General features: G+C 28.1%; 2 protein-coding genes across 3 annotated transcripts in view; one reads left to right on the top strand and one right to left on the bottom strand.

Moving 5' to 3' along the window:
* The first annotated feature begins 6,234 nt into the window (after nt 1-6,234).
* LOC105249025 (threonylcarbamoyladenosine tRNA methylthiotransferase) lies at nt 6,235-9,401 on the top strand. Of its 2 annotated transcripts, none has more exons than XM_011254177.3 (3): nt 6,235-6,277; nt 6,498-6,947; nt 7,987-9,401. In XM_011254177.3, the coding sequence occupies exons 2-3, from the start codon at nt 6,547-6,549 to the stop codon at nt 9,212-9,214; spliced, it is 1,629 nt and encodes a 542-aa protein (XP_011252479.1). In that variant the 5' UTR covers nt 6,235-6,277; nt 6,498-6,546; the 3' UTR covers nt 9,215-9,401. The 2 variants fall into 2 exon arrangements, with proteins under 2 accessions (XP_011252479.1, XP_011252470.1); XM_011254168.2 differs by having other exon boundaries at nt 6,277-6,357.
* Nucleotides 9,402-11,436: 2,035 nt separating this feature from the next.
* Nucleotides 11,437-18,835, bottom strand: part of LOC105249041 (F-box only protein 5) — a 50,206-nt gene continuing 42,807 nt past the window's right edge. Inside the window, exon 2 of the mRNA XM_011254191.3 lies at nt 11,437-11,891. Coding sequence (XP_011252493.1) covers nt 11,637-11,891 — 255 coding nt within the window. The 3' untranslated portion in view covers nt 11,437-11,636. The remainder of the gene's footprint in view (nt 11,892-18,835) is intronic.

Genomic DNA, 18,835 nt, shown 5'->3' with positions numbered 1-18,835 from the left:
AAAATACGGTAGCATACGGTATCTTACAAATCTTCCCAAAGGAAAGCGAAATTGAGCGCCAGACGCGGTTTTTCCGCGCCACGATAACGGTATGGTAACGAGAAAGTCCGATAACCCAGAGCTCAGTATGTGGCAGAGGGGCAAGATTGTTCTTTGTGAATTAGAGAGAGAACGCTAGATGATTTTCATGGGAGAGATGATTTTTCACCGAGACATTGGCATTTGAATAAGAAGGCAGTTTTTTATTTTAAATGTAAATAACTCTCCAAAAAATTATTGTATCGAGACGAAGAAGAAAGCATTCTAAAGAAGAGACTCTGTCATATCATATGCTTTTTATCCCACTCAGTTACGACATTTGACTCACGCCATGTGTCATGGCAAACTCGAATCATTATTTTTCAATTTCGCATACTCTTACTTTGTCATCCGCCATTTTAAATAAATTTATCTCGCAACAAATTGAAATAAATCGATTCTTAAAGTAGAGATTTAAAGCTTCTTTTCTATTTTTTACAGACCTTTCTATATTTATTATTATAAAGCTATCGTCATTTGAAATTTGGTGATTTTTTACGCAATTTTAAGTGTACCGCTTTTTTTTGGACTGAGATGTCGCATTGATAAATTAAAATTTAAATATTTTTTTCGATTATATTATATTAAAAAAGATTAATTAATTAATAAAAAAAATACTATTAACTGATGGAAAAAAAAGGTTTGCTATAAACAATATAAAAGAGGACAGGAAATGATGAAGTAAATTAAAACAATGCGTCTATTGTTAGTATTCATTTCCGTATCTTTTTAATATATTGCATGCAACTGCTTAATCTTTATTTAGTTATGCAAATGTGTCTAACGTTGGCATTTTATGAATATAAAGTTGGAATTGGTTAAAAGTTTTAATTACGATTTAAAAATATGCGTACAAAGATTAATATATTTTTAAAATTACTATTTTTGAGATGCATAAAAATAAATGTTTTAATAATTTAGAATAATAATTTAAAATAATAAGCCTATAATAATTTAAAATAATAAGTTTGCACGATATAAAGTATTGCGACTTTATATTCTGCTAAAGATCAGACAGTTTGAGTAACTGTTTCCGTAACTGGGCAAAGATTAAAGTTGCATAAAGTCAAGGTTTTTCGTTTCTGATTTTATAATTATAATTATATGAAGTTGGAGATAAAAAACTTTGACTTCGTTATTGGTGCAATTGTTTAATCTTTATACAAACATATATTATCGTCGATAAAACAATGATTTGGTATAATAAAATGTATATTTGAAAATAATTACATAACTACATAAAAGACTTATTTCCGATAATAAAATATAAGTTGGATGAGCTAAAATATTTTCATGTTTAAAATAATTAGTGCAATTATCTCTAGTATAATCAAAACAGTTGACAACGTCTCATGAATCTTTAAGTCTATGAACATCATTTAAGAGGATGCCGGATCTTTTTTTTTTTTACCGATAAAATTTTGTATATCGAAAACTTTTTATTAGCTGCACAGAATAATAAATACTTTTCCACAATTAAATTACACATAGCAACAAATATGAGAGTGAACCATTTTATGTTCAAAATAAAAAAAATATATAAAATTATAGTTTTCTTATCGGCCTCTGACATCAACTCATAACAATATTAGCTGAATATAAAAGTTTTGTAGTTCGTACAAAATAAGAGTACATTCAAATCGAAATTTCCTGAAGGAATATATATGAACAGTCATTTTTGATGATCACCTAATAGCTCTAACAATTCATTTTTTTACATCATTCTATTTTTTTATTTATTTTTAGTTTACATTATTTATTTAATTTTTTTCACTTTTTGTTTTTTAAATAATTTTTTCCTTGACAAATTTGACTGATTTTATTACAGGCATCGTCAAAATAATGAGATACCGAAGCATTTATTATTACTTTAGACGACACCCTTTGTAATTGACTCAGATATAAAATCTTTTGTTATTGTTTTTTATCACATCATCACATTTGCGCTGAAGATGGCTCAAAAATAGGGTCGAAACGTTCGCTAACTTTTCTTTATAATTTGATCCATATTTATTTGATTGTATAATAAATAATTGTGTTATAAGATCGACACTTGACTAGTATTGCCATTAAAACTGATCTGTTTAATTTTATATTTCGAGTCTTATATTTTTTTTATTAATTATAATTATTGAAATATTTATTATAATCTGTTTTCCCTAATATTATTTAAACCTACATTTCCTGATTCTTTAAAAGATATATAACATATTAATTATCTAAATTAATCACATAATAGTCCTAACAATCCTCTACTTCTTGAAAGGAGAATTTAAAAATCTTAAGAATCACCTGATAGCCCTAACAATCCTATTTCTCGATTAAGTGAAATTATTCGAGCCTATCTCTAATATATCACATATATTTTAAATTACTTGCCCTAATTACATTCTCTAAGCGCGTGCCCTAACCGCGTGAATAAATGTCCGACATTACGTGCTATTGTACGTAAATCTTTTCTTCAGGCTAGTTGAATTTACCTTTCGTTAATCCTGGCCACTTTCTCGCTCGATTTCTAATCAGAGAAGATCGAAAAAAGAGAAACACTCCTTCTTTTGCCGATTCATTACCAGCAAATAAGCGTAAATATTTCAAGCTCACTCGATTTTACGATCGTTCATTAAATATTTGTAAATAATTTTATTTCAACTCAAATAAAGCCAAATAACTACAAATTTCTGTATATTATATTTTCTAATAAAATATAAAATTTATGTGTCTGTATAACTTTTATCATATTACAAATTATTTAATTAATTAACCATTTGGCTTTATATTAAGTTAAAGTTTCAAAACAATATCTACAAACAAATTTTACGATGGATGAGCTATATGAAATTAGAATAAAATAAGTGCGCGTTATAAAAATAAAGTAGCATGAAAAATGGATAAAATTGATAAAATTATTAATGCATGCTCTTTATTTAATAAATTAGACAAAATCTTTACAAAAAAATGTTCTTTTCTTGATCTTTTTTTTAATTAATACTTCAATAGATTTTCGCAATAGATGCAAAGTATTTCGAAAGAATTTATTAATAATTATTTAATTTTATCTATCCTAGCTCATCCATTTTAAGGACGGAACGGATTTACTACAATCTACAATCTACAATCTACATCTGCATCTACATTTACAATGTCTACGATCCGTTATCTTAAAGTTAAGTAAAAGTTTTTCTCACTCACCAGCAATGATGCACAACAGCGGAGTTGTTGTTATCGAAGCTAGTTGTCTGTAACAACAAATATAAAATTCATTTATAATAATATTTACAAAATGCAATCAATATTTCAAAAAATTTTTATCGTTCGAAATTTTATATCCGATATGTAAAATAATGTAAGCAGAGATAAAGACGTGTGGAAAAATTTTATAAATTTTTGAGACGGTTTTTTAAATAGAAAAATTTATATGACTTCTATAAAAATCTTTTTCTCTATTCTCTTTAATTCATTTCAATAATAAGATCGAATTATTATCCGTACAATTTGTACAAATTGATATACAAATAATAAATATTCACCATCAGGTTGCTCCGCCGATGCAAGATGCCTCTTCCAGGCCTCCTCCTCCTCTCATGTTGTTGGCGCGCGATACTTTAACGACACTCCCGCACTCACGAGCGATATTTTTATATCGCTATTTCCGCTATTTTACGCGCGATACTAAACGGCACTCGCGTACTAATTCGGTACGATTAAAAATTTGGTCGCGCGATATATTTAATATATATATATATACTTTGTACGACATGCCCGGTTTAGGAAAACGCGACGATGTGAGAATATTACAACGCGAAAACGCGGTAACGAAGTGCTTGTTGTCCGCGGCACGTTGACCGCATCGACGACGCGAAAGGGTACTTAGCTTCCCATTCAGGCACCTTAAGATTTATCACAAATAGAAATATTTAAGATAAATCTCAAGGCACCATCCAAGTACTAAGCCCTCCCACCGCGACAAGGTGTACCCCATGGGAGGGTTATATTATATTATATATAATTTTATATATAATATAATATATAATTAATTTTGTAATATATTATATAAATTTTATAACTTATAAAAATATTAATGACTTACATCTTATTGATCCATTTCCAAGACCTTCTTTTTTTTCTTTTGTTTCACTTTGTCTTCGTGGCTCTCCAATTCTGGTTTCACTCATTTGAATTCCACGTTACACTTACACTCATTCACGAAAAGTTCCTTGTTTCATTTGCAATTGTGGTTAGAGAAAGAATTTGATAATATAAATATAAAACGTCTCACATCACTACCTCACTTCTCGAGGGTCATTGACCGAATGATCGTAAGTCAGAAACATTATCACGGTACTGTTTATATCGTCAAAGTTGACTATGTAAGAAAGAATTTGACAATATGTGAAACGTTTCTCTCGTCACTACTCAAGGTTATTGTGCGAATGATAATAAAGCCGTGTAACATATTAACAACAGCGCGATACTGTTTATCAAGGTTGAACACGATGTTATTGATAATTCTCTTGTTGCCGAAATATTTTCTGTAATATAAAATATTTGCGCGAGGAATATTAAATTATAAAAGTATTTTAATTTATTGATTAAGATATTAATTGATTATTTATTAAACTATTTATTACTCATGAAGTCTTTCGTTATGCTAATTATTTGTATCTGTAATTCGATTGTTTTACTTCGTGTTCTCTCATAATGTAAATTACATTTAAATTGTCAAGTAGTACGATAAAGAAATATAGGTAAAATATATTTGACTCTAAGTATTAAAATAATAATTATTGTCCGTAAAGATCACAATGATCGAAGTGATTATTTAATATCTTGTATTCCTATCATTTTATCGATTCTCCATTAAATTGTTTATTGTATTTAATTAATAAGGATTGAGAATATTTAAAGCACTGGTCGAAATATATTTAATTCTAATATCGTTAAAGAAATATCATTATAATAAGCATCAATATGTTTGAAAGATCATGACATAATTAATTCTCTTATGCTCTTTTATGTATCCCCTGTTTCAATTTTTATTCGCAGTAGTGAATAAATGCGATTCGATAAAAATTTATCGTTGCGATACAGTTTCATGTCGTTAATTAATTTTTAATTAATTAATACTTATTAATATTTGGAGCAAATTAGGTTTCGATACTAATCGTAATCGTGTTTAATACAAAAATTATAATATACGAAGCGTTTTTCATCACTACTTTATTGCTCGAGAGTCACCGTGTGAATGATGACAAAGCCGTGACATGTATAGCGCGTTTGCTATACTTCACCAAGGCCATGAAATTATTGAAACATGATATTATTGATAATTCTCTGCCGAAATATTTTACGTACTATACACGCGGAATTTTAAATTATAGAGGTATATTTTATTTTAAATTAATTATTAAACGATTAATATATCACGTAACCTTTTGTTATGCTAATAATTTGAATTTATTCGATTGTTTTACCGCGCTTTTCCAAAGTCAAATTTTATAATATTTAGTTTTGTATTTTAAAAGACTGACTTAGAGTGAACTAAATAAATAGGTAAATAAATGATGTTGAGAAAAAGAAAAAGAAGACATATAAATAAATAAATAAATAATAGCGTGAAAAGAGAGAACATACTAATATTTTTATATAATAAATTATTATTAATTAAATTATTATTAATTAAATTATTATTAATTAAATTATTATTAATTAAATTATTATTAATTAAATTACTTATATTTTTATTTATATTATTTATATTATCAGTGGGACATATATGTTATCTTCTGAGAACATTGGTTTTTTAGTTCATGTCCACGTTTTTAATGTTCATAGAGGGAGTATCGCTTCCAGGGATCACCTAAAAGCGGGTCATAACATCTCTCAGTCCTCTCTGATTAAATTCAGCTAAAAAGAACAAACTTCATGTCGGAATTCTAGGGATCCTCTCTTCACAGCCAATTAGAAAATGGGAAGTTTCAAATATAATTTTGTAAGATACCCGTCTCCAATTGGCCAATTCGAAATAGAACTCTCTGATTGGTCAATCATTGCTAGTTACCTAGGCACAGGTCGATATAATTGGCTGTGGTCAAATTAGATACTCCCTATAATTTTGAGAACATCCTTCTAGTGTCAACGTAATTCATCACTGTAAAAGTGCTATCAAAAGCATTTGCCATCTGATATCTTTGCGTTTATGGTATATCTATAATTAATCCTAACCTTTATCAAATCCAATCAATCGTTCAGATTTAAAATAACGATAAAGGAAAACGAACAGTACAATAATAAAAATATAAGATAATATTTATCATAATTATCTGACGAATTTATTTTTTTTTTTACATGAATGATTTGATAGTTTATAACATTATCGCACACGTGCAGTTAACCTCGAAGTATTTCATGACACGTTTCAGGAGAGCGGGGTAAAGGATCTTTTGGTGAGCGTCTTTGTGTCTGTCGAACATGCCTATTCCGTGCGAAGATATCATCGAGGACATCGAAGATTTAATCGCGTCACAGGACATAACGCCTAAAGAGAGGTATAACTCGAGGAAGCATATCACGGTACGGCCGAAACGAAGGAAACAGGAGCAGGAGGAAGTTCCGCAGCCGCCTATCCTGTCGAGTATAATACCTGGCACGCAGACGATCTACGTGAAAACGTGGGGATGTACGCACAATAATTCAGACACCGAATACATGGCTGGACAGCTGGCGATGTATGGTTACAACTTGTCTGACGATAAGCTAAAGGCAGACTTGTGGCTTCTGAATTCGTGCACCGTCAAAAATCCTGCGGAGGATCAGTTTAGGAATGAAATCGAGCATGGGAAGAAAATCGGCAAACATATTGTAATTGCCGGGTATGTTACATTAAGATATGATGAGCAAGAATTGAATTATTGAAGAACTTTAGACAAAATATATTTATAGAAGAATAGACAATCATACAGGGATATTTTACTTAAAAGAGTTAAGGCCGCAGCGCACACTTTTGCATAAGCGCATAACCATAAGCATAAGGAAATTGATTGGTCCCCAAGTATATGCATAAGAAAATGAACCAATCAATTTTCTTATGCTTATGGTTATGCGTTTATGCAAAAGTGTGTGCTGCGGCCTTTAAACTGAGAAATTTAGAATTTTGGAAATTTGTTTTTAAATATTTAATAATATATAATTTAATTTAATAAAATATTAAATTATATAAATATATTAAAATATATAAATTATTTCATTTGTAAATTATTTGATATTTTTATTCTTAATTGAAAATTAATATATAAATATATTTATATATAATTGATATATTAATATTAATATGTAATTAATATATAAAATTTTAGACAATTTATTTCTTGATTTTTAAGAATTTTACAAAATATGAATATACATCAAAGTATCAATCACTTCAATAATATAGCTGATACAGGGTGTTTCTAAAACGATGTCGGAGATTTTAAGGATGTATTCTAGGGGTTAAAAAAAGAAAAAGTTTATATAAACATGGGTCCAAAAATGCTTTTCTTCCGAGTTATAGCCCTCTAAGTTGAGGGAAAAAATTGTCAAAACCACATAAAAATGAAGCTCATTATTAATTATTACGCTGTGCAAAATTTTAACGTTCTATGAAAAAGTTTCCGAGAGTTACAATACATTTTTCGATTTTTTTCCCTCAACTTTAGGGGGCTATAACTCGGAGGAAAAGCATTTTTTGACTCATGTTTATATGAGCTTTTTTTCTTATTTTAATCCTTAGAATACGCCCTTAAAATCTCCGACATAGTTTTAGAAACCCCCTGTATAATATCAGGAGATTCAACATTAGATTGCTGATGGAAATTAATTAAAATTTTAATTTGCATTATATTCTAATTAAATAATTTCAATTATCTTTTACAGATGTGTGCCACAAGGTGCTCCAAAATCATCTTTCCTTCAAGGATTAAGTATAATCGGAGTGCAACAGATTGACCGAGTAGTAGAAGTTGTAGAGGAAACCTTAAAAGGAAATACAGTAAGATTTTTACATCAGAAAAAGAATTCTGGTAAGAAGATGGGTGGCGCTTCTCTAAGTCTTCCAAAAGTGCGGCGAAATCCACTCATTGAGATCATAGCCATCAACACAGGTTGCCTGAATCAGTGTACCTACTGTAAAACGAAACACGCGCGAGGAGAATTGGGCAGTTATCAACCGGAAGAGATAGTTGAGCGAGCTAAACAGGCCTTCGAGGAGGGTGTGTGCGAATTATGGCTCACGTCAGAAGATACTGGGGCCTACGGCAGAGACATTGGCACCAGTTTGCCGGAATTGTTATGGAAACTGGTAGACGTTATCCCGGATGGTTGTATGATGCGTGTCGGGATGACCAATCCACCATACATCCTCGAGCATCTGGACGAGATGGCCAAGATCTTGCGGCATCCCAAAGTCTACAGCTTCCTCCACATTCCGGTGCAATCTGGCAGCGATCAAGTGCTGGCCGACATGAGGCGAGAGTATACACGCGCCGATTTCGAGCACACGGTTAATTTCTTGAGCGAGCGTGTGCCGGGTCTGACCATCGCCACGGATATCATTTGCGGCTTCCCCACGGAAACGGAGGTGGATTTCGAGGAGACGATGGCGCTCTGTCAAAAATACAAGTTCCCGAGTCTTTTCATCAATCAGTTCTTCTCCCGGCCCGGTACACCCGCTGCTAGAATGCCGAAAGTGCCTACGCAAGAAGTGAAGACGAGGACTAAAAGATTATCGGAATTCTTCCAGTCGTACGAACCGTACCAGCATAAAGTGGGATTGTTGCAAAAGGTGCTAATAACGGAGATGTCGCACGATAAGCAGCATTACGTGGGTCACAACAAATTCTACGAACAGGTGTTGATTCCTATGGAGGAAAGGTACTTGGGGAAAATGATCGACGTGAAGATTACAGAAGCGACGAAGTTCTCCATGAAAGGGGAACCGATTGGCGAAGGTGTATCTCCGGTACTTAAATCTCCTCTATCGCGAGAAATCGCTCTTCATCGAGTATTAGAAGACGAGACGAAGGCATCGAGATATAGAATAGCGACAATTACGGCAATCTTTTTTGCTGTGATAATTAGAATACTATGGAAATTTCTAACTTAGATATACATAATTTATTCTAAGAGCGCATATATAAATAGATTATATGTAAATAAATTATATGACGTTGCACACAATGTGGATATATGTGGAATTTTATGTTCACAGTAGAATGAATATTTTCTAAAGTATTTAATTAGAGATGTAAATGTTTTAGTTATCTTTGGATAAAGAAAGAGACATGAGATTATACAGAAAATACTATATTTAATTAACGGTACAGGAACCTACCCTGAAAGGGGCTTACAACATTCAATTAATTTAATGTAGACTCACTATAATAATTCTTAGGGACCTGTCTCAATATCTTTTCTAACACGCAAAGATTCTAAATTCTTCAAATTTAAGATATATAATAATAATAATATACAGAAACGATTGAGCATTTTTGCATTTTTCATAACGTAGCTTCGAGTAAATGTATTATAAAACTTATATGCTAACAATAAGTATTAAAATATGTTTACTCTTATAAAAATATCGAGATTTTTCTTATCGCTGACATATTTTATTTGGTATCACTTTCTCCTTGCTAAACAAAATTCTTTTTTTTTTTTTTTTTTTTTTTAAATATAACTTAGTATAATAAATGCATTGGATTATTGCCAAGATATTTTTTGAGTATTAAAAATAAAATGTTTCAAGATACCACCACATGCGAGATATTTTTTACATTAATTGTTTCGCCGAAATGAAAAATCATTTTTTATTGCATTAATCATTGCAAATTATAATCACTTATTAATATTAAAATTGTATCTTCCCTGTTATAACATTATAACGCAGGCGAGCTTGGAAATCGATAAATTAGTATGTTTATATTGGTTAAAATATGAAACATATATATATAAATATGAAATGTGTGTGTGTGAAAAATATAAAACGCGACAATAATAGTCGAGTCTTCGAATTAAAAGATCAAACAGCAAGTTTGATTTAAAGAAATAATAATATAAAACATTCGAAATAAATAATTTAAAAGATTTTAATGAGTATCTTAGTATGCGCGTGAATCATGCGTAATCATGATATGATATTAATAATAATTTTTTCGCTCGGATTATTTCGTGATCAATATTTTTATCAACGAAGACACGTAAAATGCTTCTACATCTATTTCTTTAGAGAGCATGAAGAGAGCATTAATAAAACAGATTTATACATATATTTGACATGACAGATAATGAAGCAAGAGAGTGATAAAAAGTTCGTTCCTTGTTTTGCTACATCATAAAGATAATTTTACTGAAACAATATTAGCCTAATATATTTATCCTACATTAATCCTGTTTATTCAAAGCACATCCGTGAAATGAAATATCATTTTAATTATGTAACAAACGTACTTTTATATCGTTTTAAAAAGAATGTAGCGTAAATAAAATATCGATCACGAGACTTTGCTCGGTACTGACACGAAATATATTACTATTACGCTTAATTATTTACATACAGTCTTTTTCGCACATGCACCGGTAGAAAAATAACAATGGAAACGAAATAAACTAGCGCTCATTTAAAAGATAGGAAAAAATATAGAGAGACTAAATTAAAAAGAGAAAAATGTACAAACAAAATACACAAACAGAATATGGCATCCTATTAAGGGCGTTATTCGAGGACGAAAAGTGCTCGATCTTTCTTATAATTATATCAGTTTTTAAAATATGGCAATTCTTATGGCGCAGGAGAGAAGGAAAACTTATCATGGCACAAATGCAATCATGGTATAATTCTTTGTACCGGCTTTTTGATGTCAGAAAATACGGAACAAAGAAAGGAGCGTTTTTCTCTTTTATATAAATATTTTAAATTTCTCGTTTCTACATAAAACCTTCAATTAATCTATCCAATAATCTAAAACGAGAATATTGGAATGTTTCAACCATATTTGCGGAATGATAATTCTCTTGCTGATATGATTGTCATTATTGAACGCTCCATCTTTTCTGATGATCTTTCCTTGTTGGGATATTAGTTTTAAGAAAGATATCTGCTTTCTTATGTTAGTTATTTCATTTGCCACTATGAGCATTGTACATGTGATGGAAAACAATAGTGTATCGAATATATGTATATTGATGGAAAAAAATAGTGTATTGAATAACTTTTGATTCTTGATATCTAAACTGAGGGAAAAAATTGTAAACTTGACTGAATATTCTCAACTGATTATTATTATTTTAATGGAAATCTTTAAGTATTAAAGTTAAATAGATGTCATGTTAGATTTAATCGTATTTAATTTAAATGCCTAAATATTTCAATCACAAGAATAAAAATTAGTTGAAAATATTTCAATCAAGTTTACAATTTTTTTTCTCAGTGTTACAATATTACGCATTTCTTTCTCGATTCAGAGCCGAGACGACTCTGGAATTGGACTAGTTTTTCTCTCCCTCGAACGCGATCCGAGGATGTTGTTTTACAATCGCCGCAGATTCCGCTTGCTCTGCCTCGAACCGACAATGAGACGTTTATTGTTGCGTTTCGTCGGGGTGGCCAATAATGGCGTCTTGCACGGGCCCGTATGCGGCTTCGACGAACAGGAGATGCAGAATTCAATGGAACAGCCCTGCCTCGAGCAGGTTCCCACGTTCTTCTCGCTGTCCACGTGGCAGGGAAACCTGCATTTCGGACATGGTAGAAGATACTCGCCACTTGCGAGGGTACGACTAGCCTAAAACGAGAAAGAAATCTCTTGTTAAAAGAAAAATAAAGTAAAAAGTTGAAGTAATATATAATTACATAATAATTATATAAAAACATATTAATTACAAATTATATTAATTATAATATTAATATAAAATTAAATTAAATTAATATAAAATTAAATAAAATATAAAAACATTAAAATTACAAATTATATAAAAAGTAATAAAAGCAGAATAAGCAGAGTAAATAAAACTTAATATAATTAATAACTTGATATAAAAGGTCTCCATTTTTTGGAATATATTTTTCTTAATTTTAGGAATATACGCTTATAAATTTTTTCGATTTTTTTCACGATGTGTATAAATCACACATATATGAGTGTAACACTCTAGTAGATTAAAAAAGATTCATTTCCATAAAATTGTGATAAGAAAAAAATATTGTAAAAACATATTAATTACAAATTATGTTAATTATAAAAACATATTAAAATTACAAATTATATAATTGTATAAAAAGTAATAAAAGAAGAATAAGCAGAGTATATAAAACTTAATATAATTAATAACTTGATATAAAAGGTCTCCATTTTTTGGAATATATTTTTCTTAATCTTAGGAATATACGCTTATAAATTTTTTCGATTTTTTTCACGATGTGGATAAATCACACATATATGAGTGTAACACCCTAGTAGATTAAAAAAGATTCATTTCCATAAAATTGTGATAAGAAAAAAATATTGTCTTTTTTATAAAATTATTTTAAAGTTAATTCTAAAGATTTAATTTTACAAATCTATCTTATCTTTCATATTTCTATTTATTAAAAATTATGCAGATATTGAATACATATATGAATAGATTTTTTATAAATTATAAATTTTTTAAATTGCTAGTGTTATCGCATATAAATAAATATATACGTATAAATGGCATTTTATACAAAGTACGATTATGAAGTTGACGAACTGGCAACGATTCAGCGGCAGCCGATACTTTTGAAGCCTTTCTTAGAACTTTGATAAGCAGGTCTATCACGTAACTTACAGGCTGAAGATTTGCATGAAGGTGAATGATACGAGAGAAACGCAAGCGCGTGCATTTCTTCTCCTGTGAACTCACTGATATTAGTGGATTTCAACTTGTAATTTTAATAAGAAAAAACGCGATTGCAGAAATAACAAATATTAAGAAACATAACAAAAAGATAACATCTAGAAATCAGAAATTTTATTAAAAAATTAAATTATATTAAATTATATTAAAATTACAAATATTCACGATATTCAAAAAAATAAGAAATTATATTAATAAATTAAATTATATTAAAATCACAAATGTTCACAATATTTAAATAGCACTCAAATTTAATAATAATAATAATAATTTTATATATGTATAAAATTTAAATTTAAATTTTTTAATTATTAGAGCAATAAAGTTAAGAATATTGTCAATTATTGTGTTCTTATGTGATTGTCATGTTATTTATTTAGTTTTGCTACCGTGTCATTGCATTTCGCTAATAAGCAAACATACACAGAGAAAAATGTATACTGTATTCAAGTAAATATTATTTATTTTAAATATATCATAAGTTTGTATATCTGCAAATATATTATAAGTTCACCACAGCATTAAATTTAATTGAATATGTTTTGAATTTTAGTAAGTGCAGTATTTTAGTCAAGAATATTAAATTAAAACAAAAATTTGGTTTGCTTACTACAAGAGTTGACGTAAAGTAAGTTTGATTTTTCTTTGATACAACTTTACAATATTCTTGAAGAGAAAATAATTTCCTCTTTTGAGTACATGATAATGAGATTTTCTAACACTTGTGATGAGTATAATTTAAGATTATTATCAAGAATTCTTTCTTGAAGAAAACTATTACTTAAAAAAAGAAAAATAAATTGAGTAATCGCTTTTCTTGGCAGTAGAATGATATTTTTCTCTGTGTAATTGTCATACGTAAAAAAATTTATGCAACATTGAAGACAAATTTCAATTTTTTTACTGTTATAAAAAATAAATATTTCTTTTATTAAAAATTTACATACTTGTGATGAGTATAATTTAAAATTATTATCAAGAATATTCTTTCTTGAAGAAAACTATTACTTAAAAAAAGAAAAATAAATTGAGTAATCGCTTTTCTTGATAGTAGAATGATATTTTTCTCTGTGTAATTGTCATACGTAAAAAAATTTATGCAACATTGAAGACAAATTTCAATTTTTTTACTGTTATAAAAAATAAATATTTCTTTTATTAAAAATGTAAACATTTTATTAAAAAAGTAATTGAAATTTATAATAATGCTGTTATCATCGATATATTGACGTCAACAATAAGGTCATGTCTGTCTCTTTTATAATGTGAAAAAGTTGAAATTTATTTCGACACAATACTGCATATATTTTTTACGCATGATAATTGTTCTACTCGTTGATTTTAATAATCATTTTTTGCAATTTTAGTTTGAAAGAAATAAAGAAAATTTTTGGGCGAATTTTTTTCAAAAAGACGCAGTTAAATTAGAAATGGGAAAAGGAATATTTCCTATCGTTTTTCTCCCTCGTCGGATTCGTGATGCTTGGGATTCAGATGGGACCCTAAACACACAATGTAGAAACTGGCTTGAGGCATTCCCCACGCCATCTTAGCTTTTCCGAGAACTATTACCACATAACACCATTGCCTTCGAAAAAAACTATAGTATGTGGCATTGTTTTAATATAAATATAGTCTACCAATTTCTTAAATTCCAAAGGGAGAATCGAACTAAGAATATAGATCGATTGGAAACTAATTGTCTTAATGCATCTTTCTACAATTTTATGAAACAATGTAGCTCACGCACAAAATGGCAATATAAATATATATCTGAAAAATTCTTTTTTTACACATTATATAATAAATTTATACGAATAATTAATTTCAATGAAAAATTAATGTCAAGCTCTCGTAATATAATATCTCATAAATAAAACCATTAATGTTATTTTTCTATTTAATAAATAATAAATAATTAATTTAAATAATAAATTTAAAATAATATTAAATTTAAACGATAAATTAACAAAAATAAAAAATATACAATTGGGAAAATACAAATATGTGCAAAAATAATGTATTTTTTTTTTCATTCTTAAGGCACAACATTGTACTGGTGGCTCTTGCCTATATCAATAATATCCCCAGCAATTCAAGCTGATGACGTATGCGTAGATCTCTGGTGGGGTACTCTGCTAACAAGCAATGGCATCCAGCAGCTGATGCTACAATGTGATATACTAGGCGACACAAAAATGTACTTCTTTTCACAATTTCTACTTCTTAATTTTAAAGCATTAGATGTAAAGCAATTAAATTCATATAAAAAATACAAAAGAAATATATGTATGTTAATTAGATAAAATTTCAACTTTATTCATATAAAACATATAAATTATAATTTAATAATTACTTTAATTTTTTACTCCCAAAGATCGATTTTGTATTTTCTTTCCGTTCATTTTATCTATAATAAACTGTATTTAAATGAATAATGATCTGATGCAACTTTGTAAAGGTCATCATTTTAAGAAACTACCATGAGACGAGAATGTTGTTTTTTTAATAGCACATATCTACCAATCCTGTCATACTATCGTGAAATATTGTCCCTTATTTTTCGCCGCCTTTATTAATAGCTGCGTAGACCAATATCTCTCTGTAGCTACTTAGTTGTGGTTCTAGCAATCTAATGGGAAATGTAGACACGATTACGGTTCTCGATGTGGTCTGTAGGGAACGCTATAATGTAATGGGACCCAAGCAACTTTGTATCTTCCACATGCGGGTTCACCGATCTTCACAGAGAAAAACGCTCGTCTCATAACGACCACAGACTACTACTCTGGACTATGCCGGCACATTGTTGCACGAAGAGAAGAATGGAAGAAATCATGCGCTTAGAACGAAAATTTTAATTTTACGTCGAGTGTACGAAAAAAATTATTTTATACGGAATTTTATAATATTTAATCTATTTGAATTTTCCGATAAATATTACATCGAAAAGAATATATTCATATAAATAAAAGAATATATTCATATATATAAAATAATATTGTAGAATTTTCACGGTATATATTAATAGTACACAATAAAATTATTATTTCTTAATTAAATTAAATGGATATAAATAAAAATTTTATTCCGAATTCAAAAATTGAATCAAAGTAATTCAAGTATTTACAAACATTTAACACAAATTAATTATTATATAATTGTATAATTTTTATTAACATTTTAAAAAATGCAAAAGTGTATTATTATATTATAGTGTTTCATTATATTCTTGTAAATTTTCGTTATATGTTTGTATATAATATTATATAATAAATTTTTTAGTTTTGTATGTTTATAAAAAAATGTCTCACATGTAATTTTTAATCTTTATAATTTTAATAAAAGAATTTCAAACATTTTTGTTGTTATATGTTCCGACATAAAACTAAAATTTTTAGGGATTTTTAAGAACTAGATTTTTAAAATTATATTAAAAAGAAAATATAGAAAATATAAAAAATATATATAATATACATATATACAGAAAATAATGAAAGTAACAATATTTTATATCATCTACTTCTGCGTCGTGCAACAAAGTGGCACTCGTGTATCGCGTTAGTCCTAACAAAGCAGTCTTTGATATTCCTTCCTTTCCCTTTGCTTGCCCGACAACCGGATATAGAGGTTCCTCCGAAAATTTAGAAGTTGATAACAGTTCAATCTGTCTATTATTTGTACATGTGCGGAAAATGTTTTAAAAACAATATTATCTGCGCCCTTTTTTTAATTCAAATTCCAACAACAATTATTGTGTGTGTTTTTTATCTATAAAATAGATAAAAAATAAACAGAAAAAGAAAAATAAAAGAATAAACAGAAAAAACAAAAATGAAACAAAAAAAATTATTAACTTAAAACGAAAAAATTATTATTGTTACATGGTGAAAAATATATTATTATTACATGGTGAAAAATATATTATTGTACTCTATAAAAGACATTTAACTGTACATACTGTGCGCTATATTAAAAATAATATAATAACAAATTAAACTTATTTAATAAAATTATGAAATTTTAGGTCTTAATAAATAAATAAGCATATATATATATTTGATTATATTTGTTTTTGCATTAACATTACTTTTTTAAAGATAATGTAGAAATATTTTTGCTAATTATATTAATTTTTAGCAAACAAATTCCGCAAGATATGTTTCGACTGTGATAGTTATACGGATATAAAAAGTGCGATAAATTATTATTATTATAACCGCATTCTTTCATTTATTTTTTGAACGGAAATTTCAAAAAGCTAAAAGAGATTAATAGACTTAACACAAGCTAGAACACATTAGAAACTATATAATTTATTAGAGCAATTTATAATTGCTTTAAAAGCACGATCTAAGATATTTTTTATCATGCTTAGACTGTTTTCCATATACCAGCAATTTTTCACTCAATTCACTATAAAAGTGGCATACATTCATCGTTAAAATAATTCCTGATCAAGATACGAGATAAAACGATCAAAAGACTTGATAATACTCATATAACCGTGGTAGCACTTTTTAAATGCAGATTTTTTTATAAAATTCATATAGACTGAAAAATAATCGAAAAATGATAAGTATGCCAAGTCTAGAGTTTGCGAATAATATATTATAAATCGTTGATTATGATGCTAATGATCTCTATTCAACAAGAACAAGATGTCACGTTCGATAAATTATTATTAATTGGTCGATTATAAATCGAATGCAAGAGGCACACACACACTAAATTTAAATTTCTATAAAGAATTAATTCATACACAAAAATAGATAGCCTAAAAACGCATTTAAAAAATAGCAAAGATTTCTCTCTGTCATCTGCAATATTAATATAAATTACGCAATTGATTTTAAAATAATGAAAATTAATAAATAAATGTTGAAGATATAAATCGCCATCGTTTTGTAAAAGTTTATACTCAAAAATAAATTAAAATTAATAAATTCCGTCAAAATTTCGCAAAATTTTTTCGTGCAGCAAATATTTTAATAAAGGGATTTTTTTTAATATCTTTGATCGAGAGCAAAATCACGCTAATCTTCGCTGCGTGAACGACATCTTAACAAATTCGAATCATTTATCTGCGTTCTTTCGCCCATCGGATCGAATTAAGGTGTGCTCGTAATTCGATATCTCTATTAAGCGTACTAAGTATTGAATTTCGGACTCTGATTCCGCCGAATTGCCATTCGCCCGATTAGATCCTTTCAATCGAATTTGAATCTCGGGTCTCCTTGATTTCGAAAAATTTAATAGATTTTGACGTAACACGTCTTTCGCAACAAAAGATTGTCGGAAACATTCTTGTCACTAATGTTGAATAGAATAATTAATTATGTAATAATATAAATAAAAATGTATCATTTCAAAATGTCAAAAAATAAATTTTTAATATTTGCGTCAACATAAATATTAAAAAATTCTTAGATACAATTACGTATAAAAATCAGTGATAATATATAAGCATTTAATATATAAGCATTTAAAATATAATAATGAAAGAATAATAATAAAAGAAAAGAATAATAAAATAATAGAAAAATAATCATGAAAAGAATAATAAAATATAATTATTATATATAAATAAATATTATTTGTTGGAATAGATTTATCTTATTTATTATTATATTTTATATTTTATTTATTTTATTATTATATTTTATATTTTATAATTTTATTATTTATTATTATATTATTTTAATTATAATTTTTAAATATTTAGATGTACACTAAAAAGTGCAAATAATATCGATAAATTTCTTAGATACAATTACGTATAAAAATCAGTGATAATATATAAGCATTTAAGATATAATAATGAAAGAATAATAATAAAAGAAAAGAA

This window comes from Camponotus floridanus, unplaced genomic scaffold (genome assembly GCF_003227725.1).
Source record: "Camponotus floridanus strain SB8 unplaced genomic scaffold, Cflo_v7.5 scaffold18, whole genome shotgun sequence".
Classification (NCBI taxonomy): domain Eukaryota; kingdom Metazoa; phylum Arthropoda; class Insecta; order Hymenoptera; family Formicidae; genus Camponotus; species Camponotus floridanus.
The sequence above is the reverse complement of the archived record's forward strand: the minus strand, read 5'-3'. Positions and strand labels throughout refer to the sequence as shown.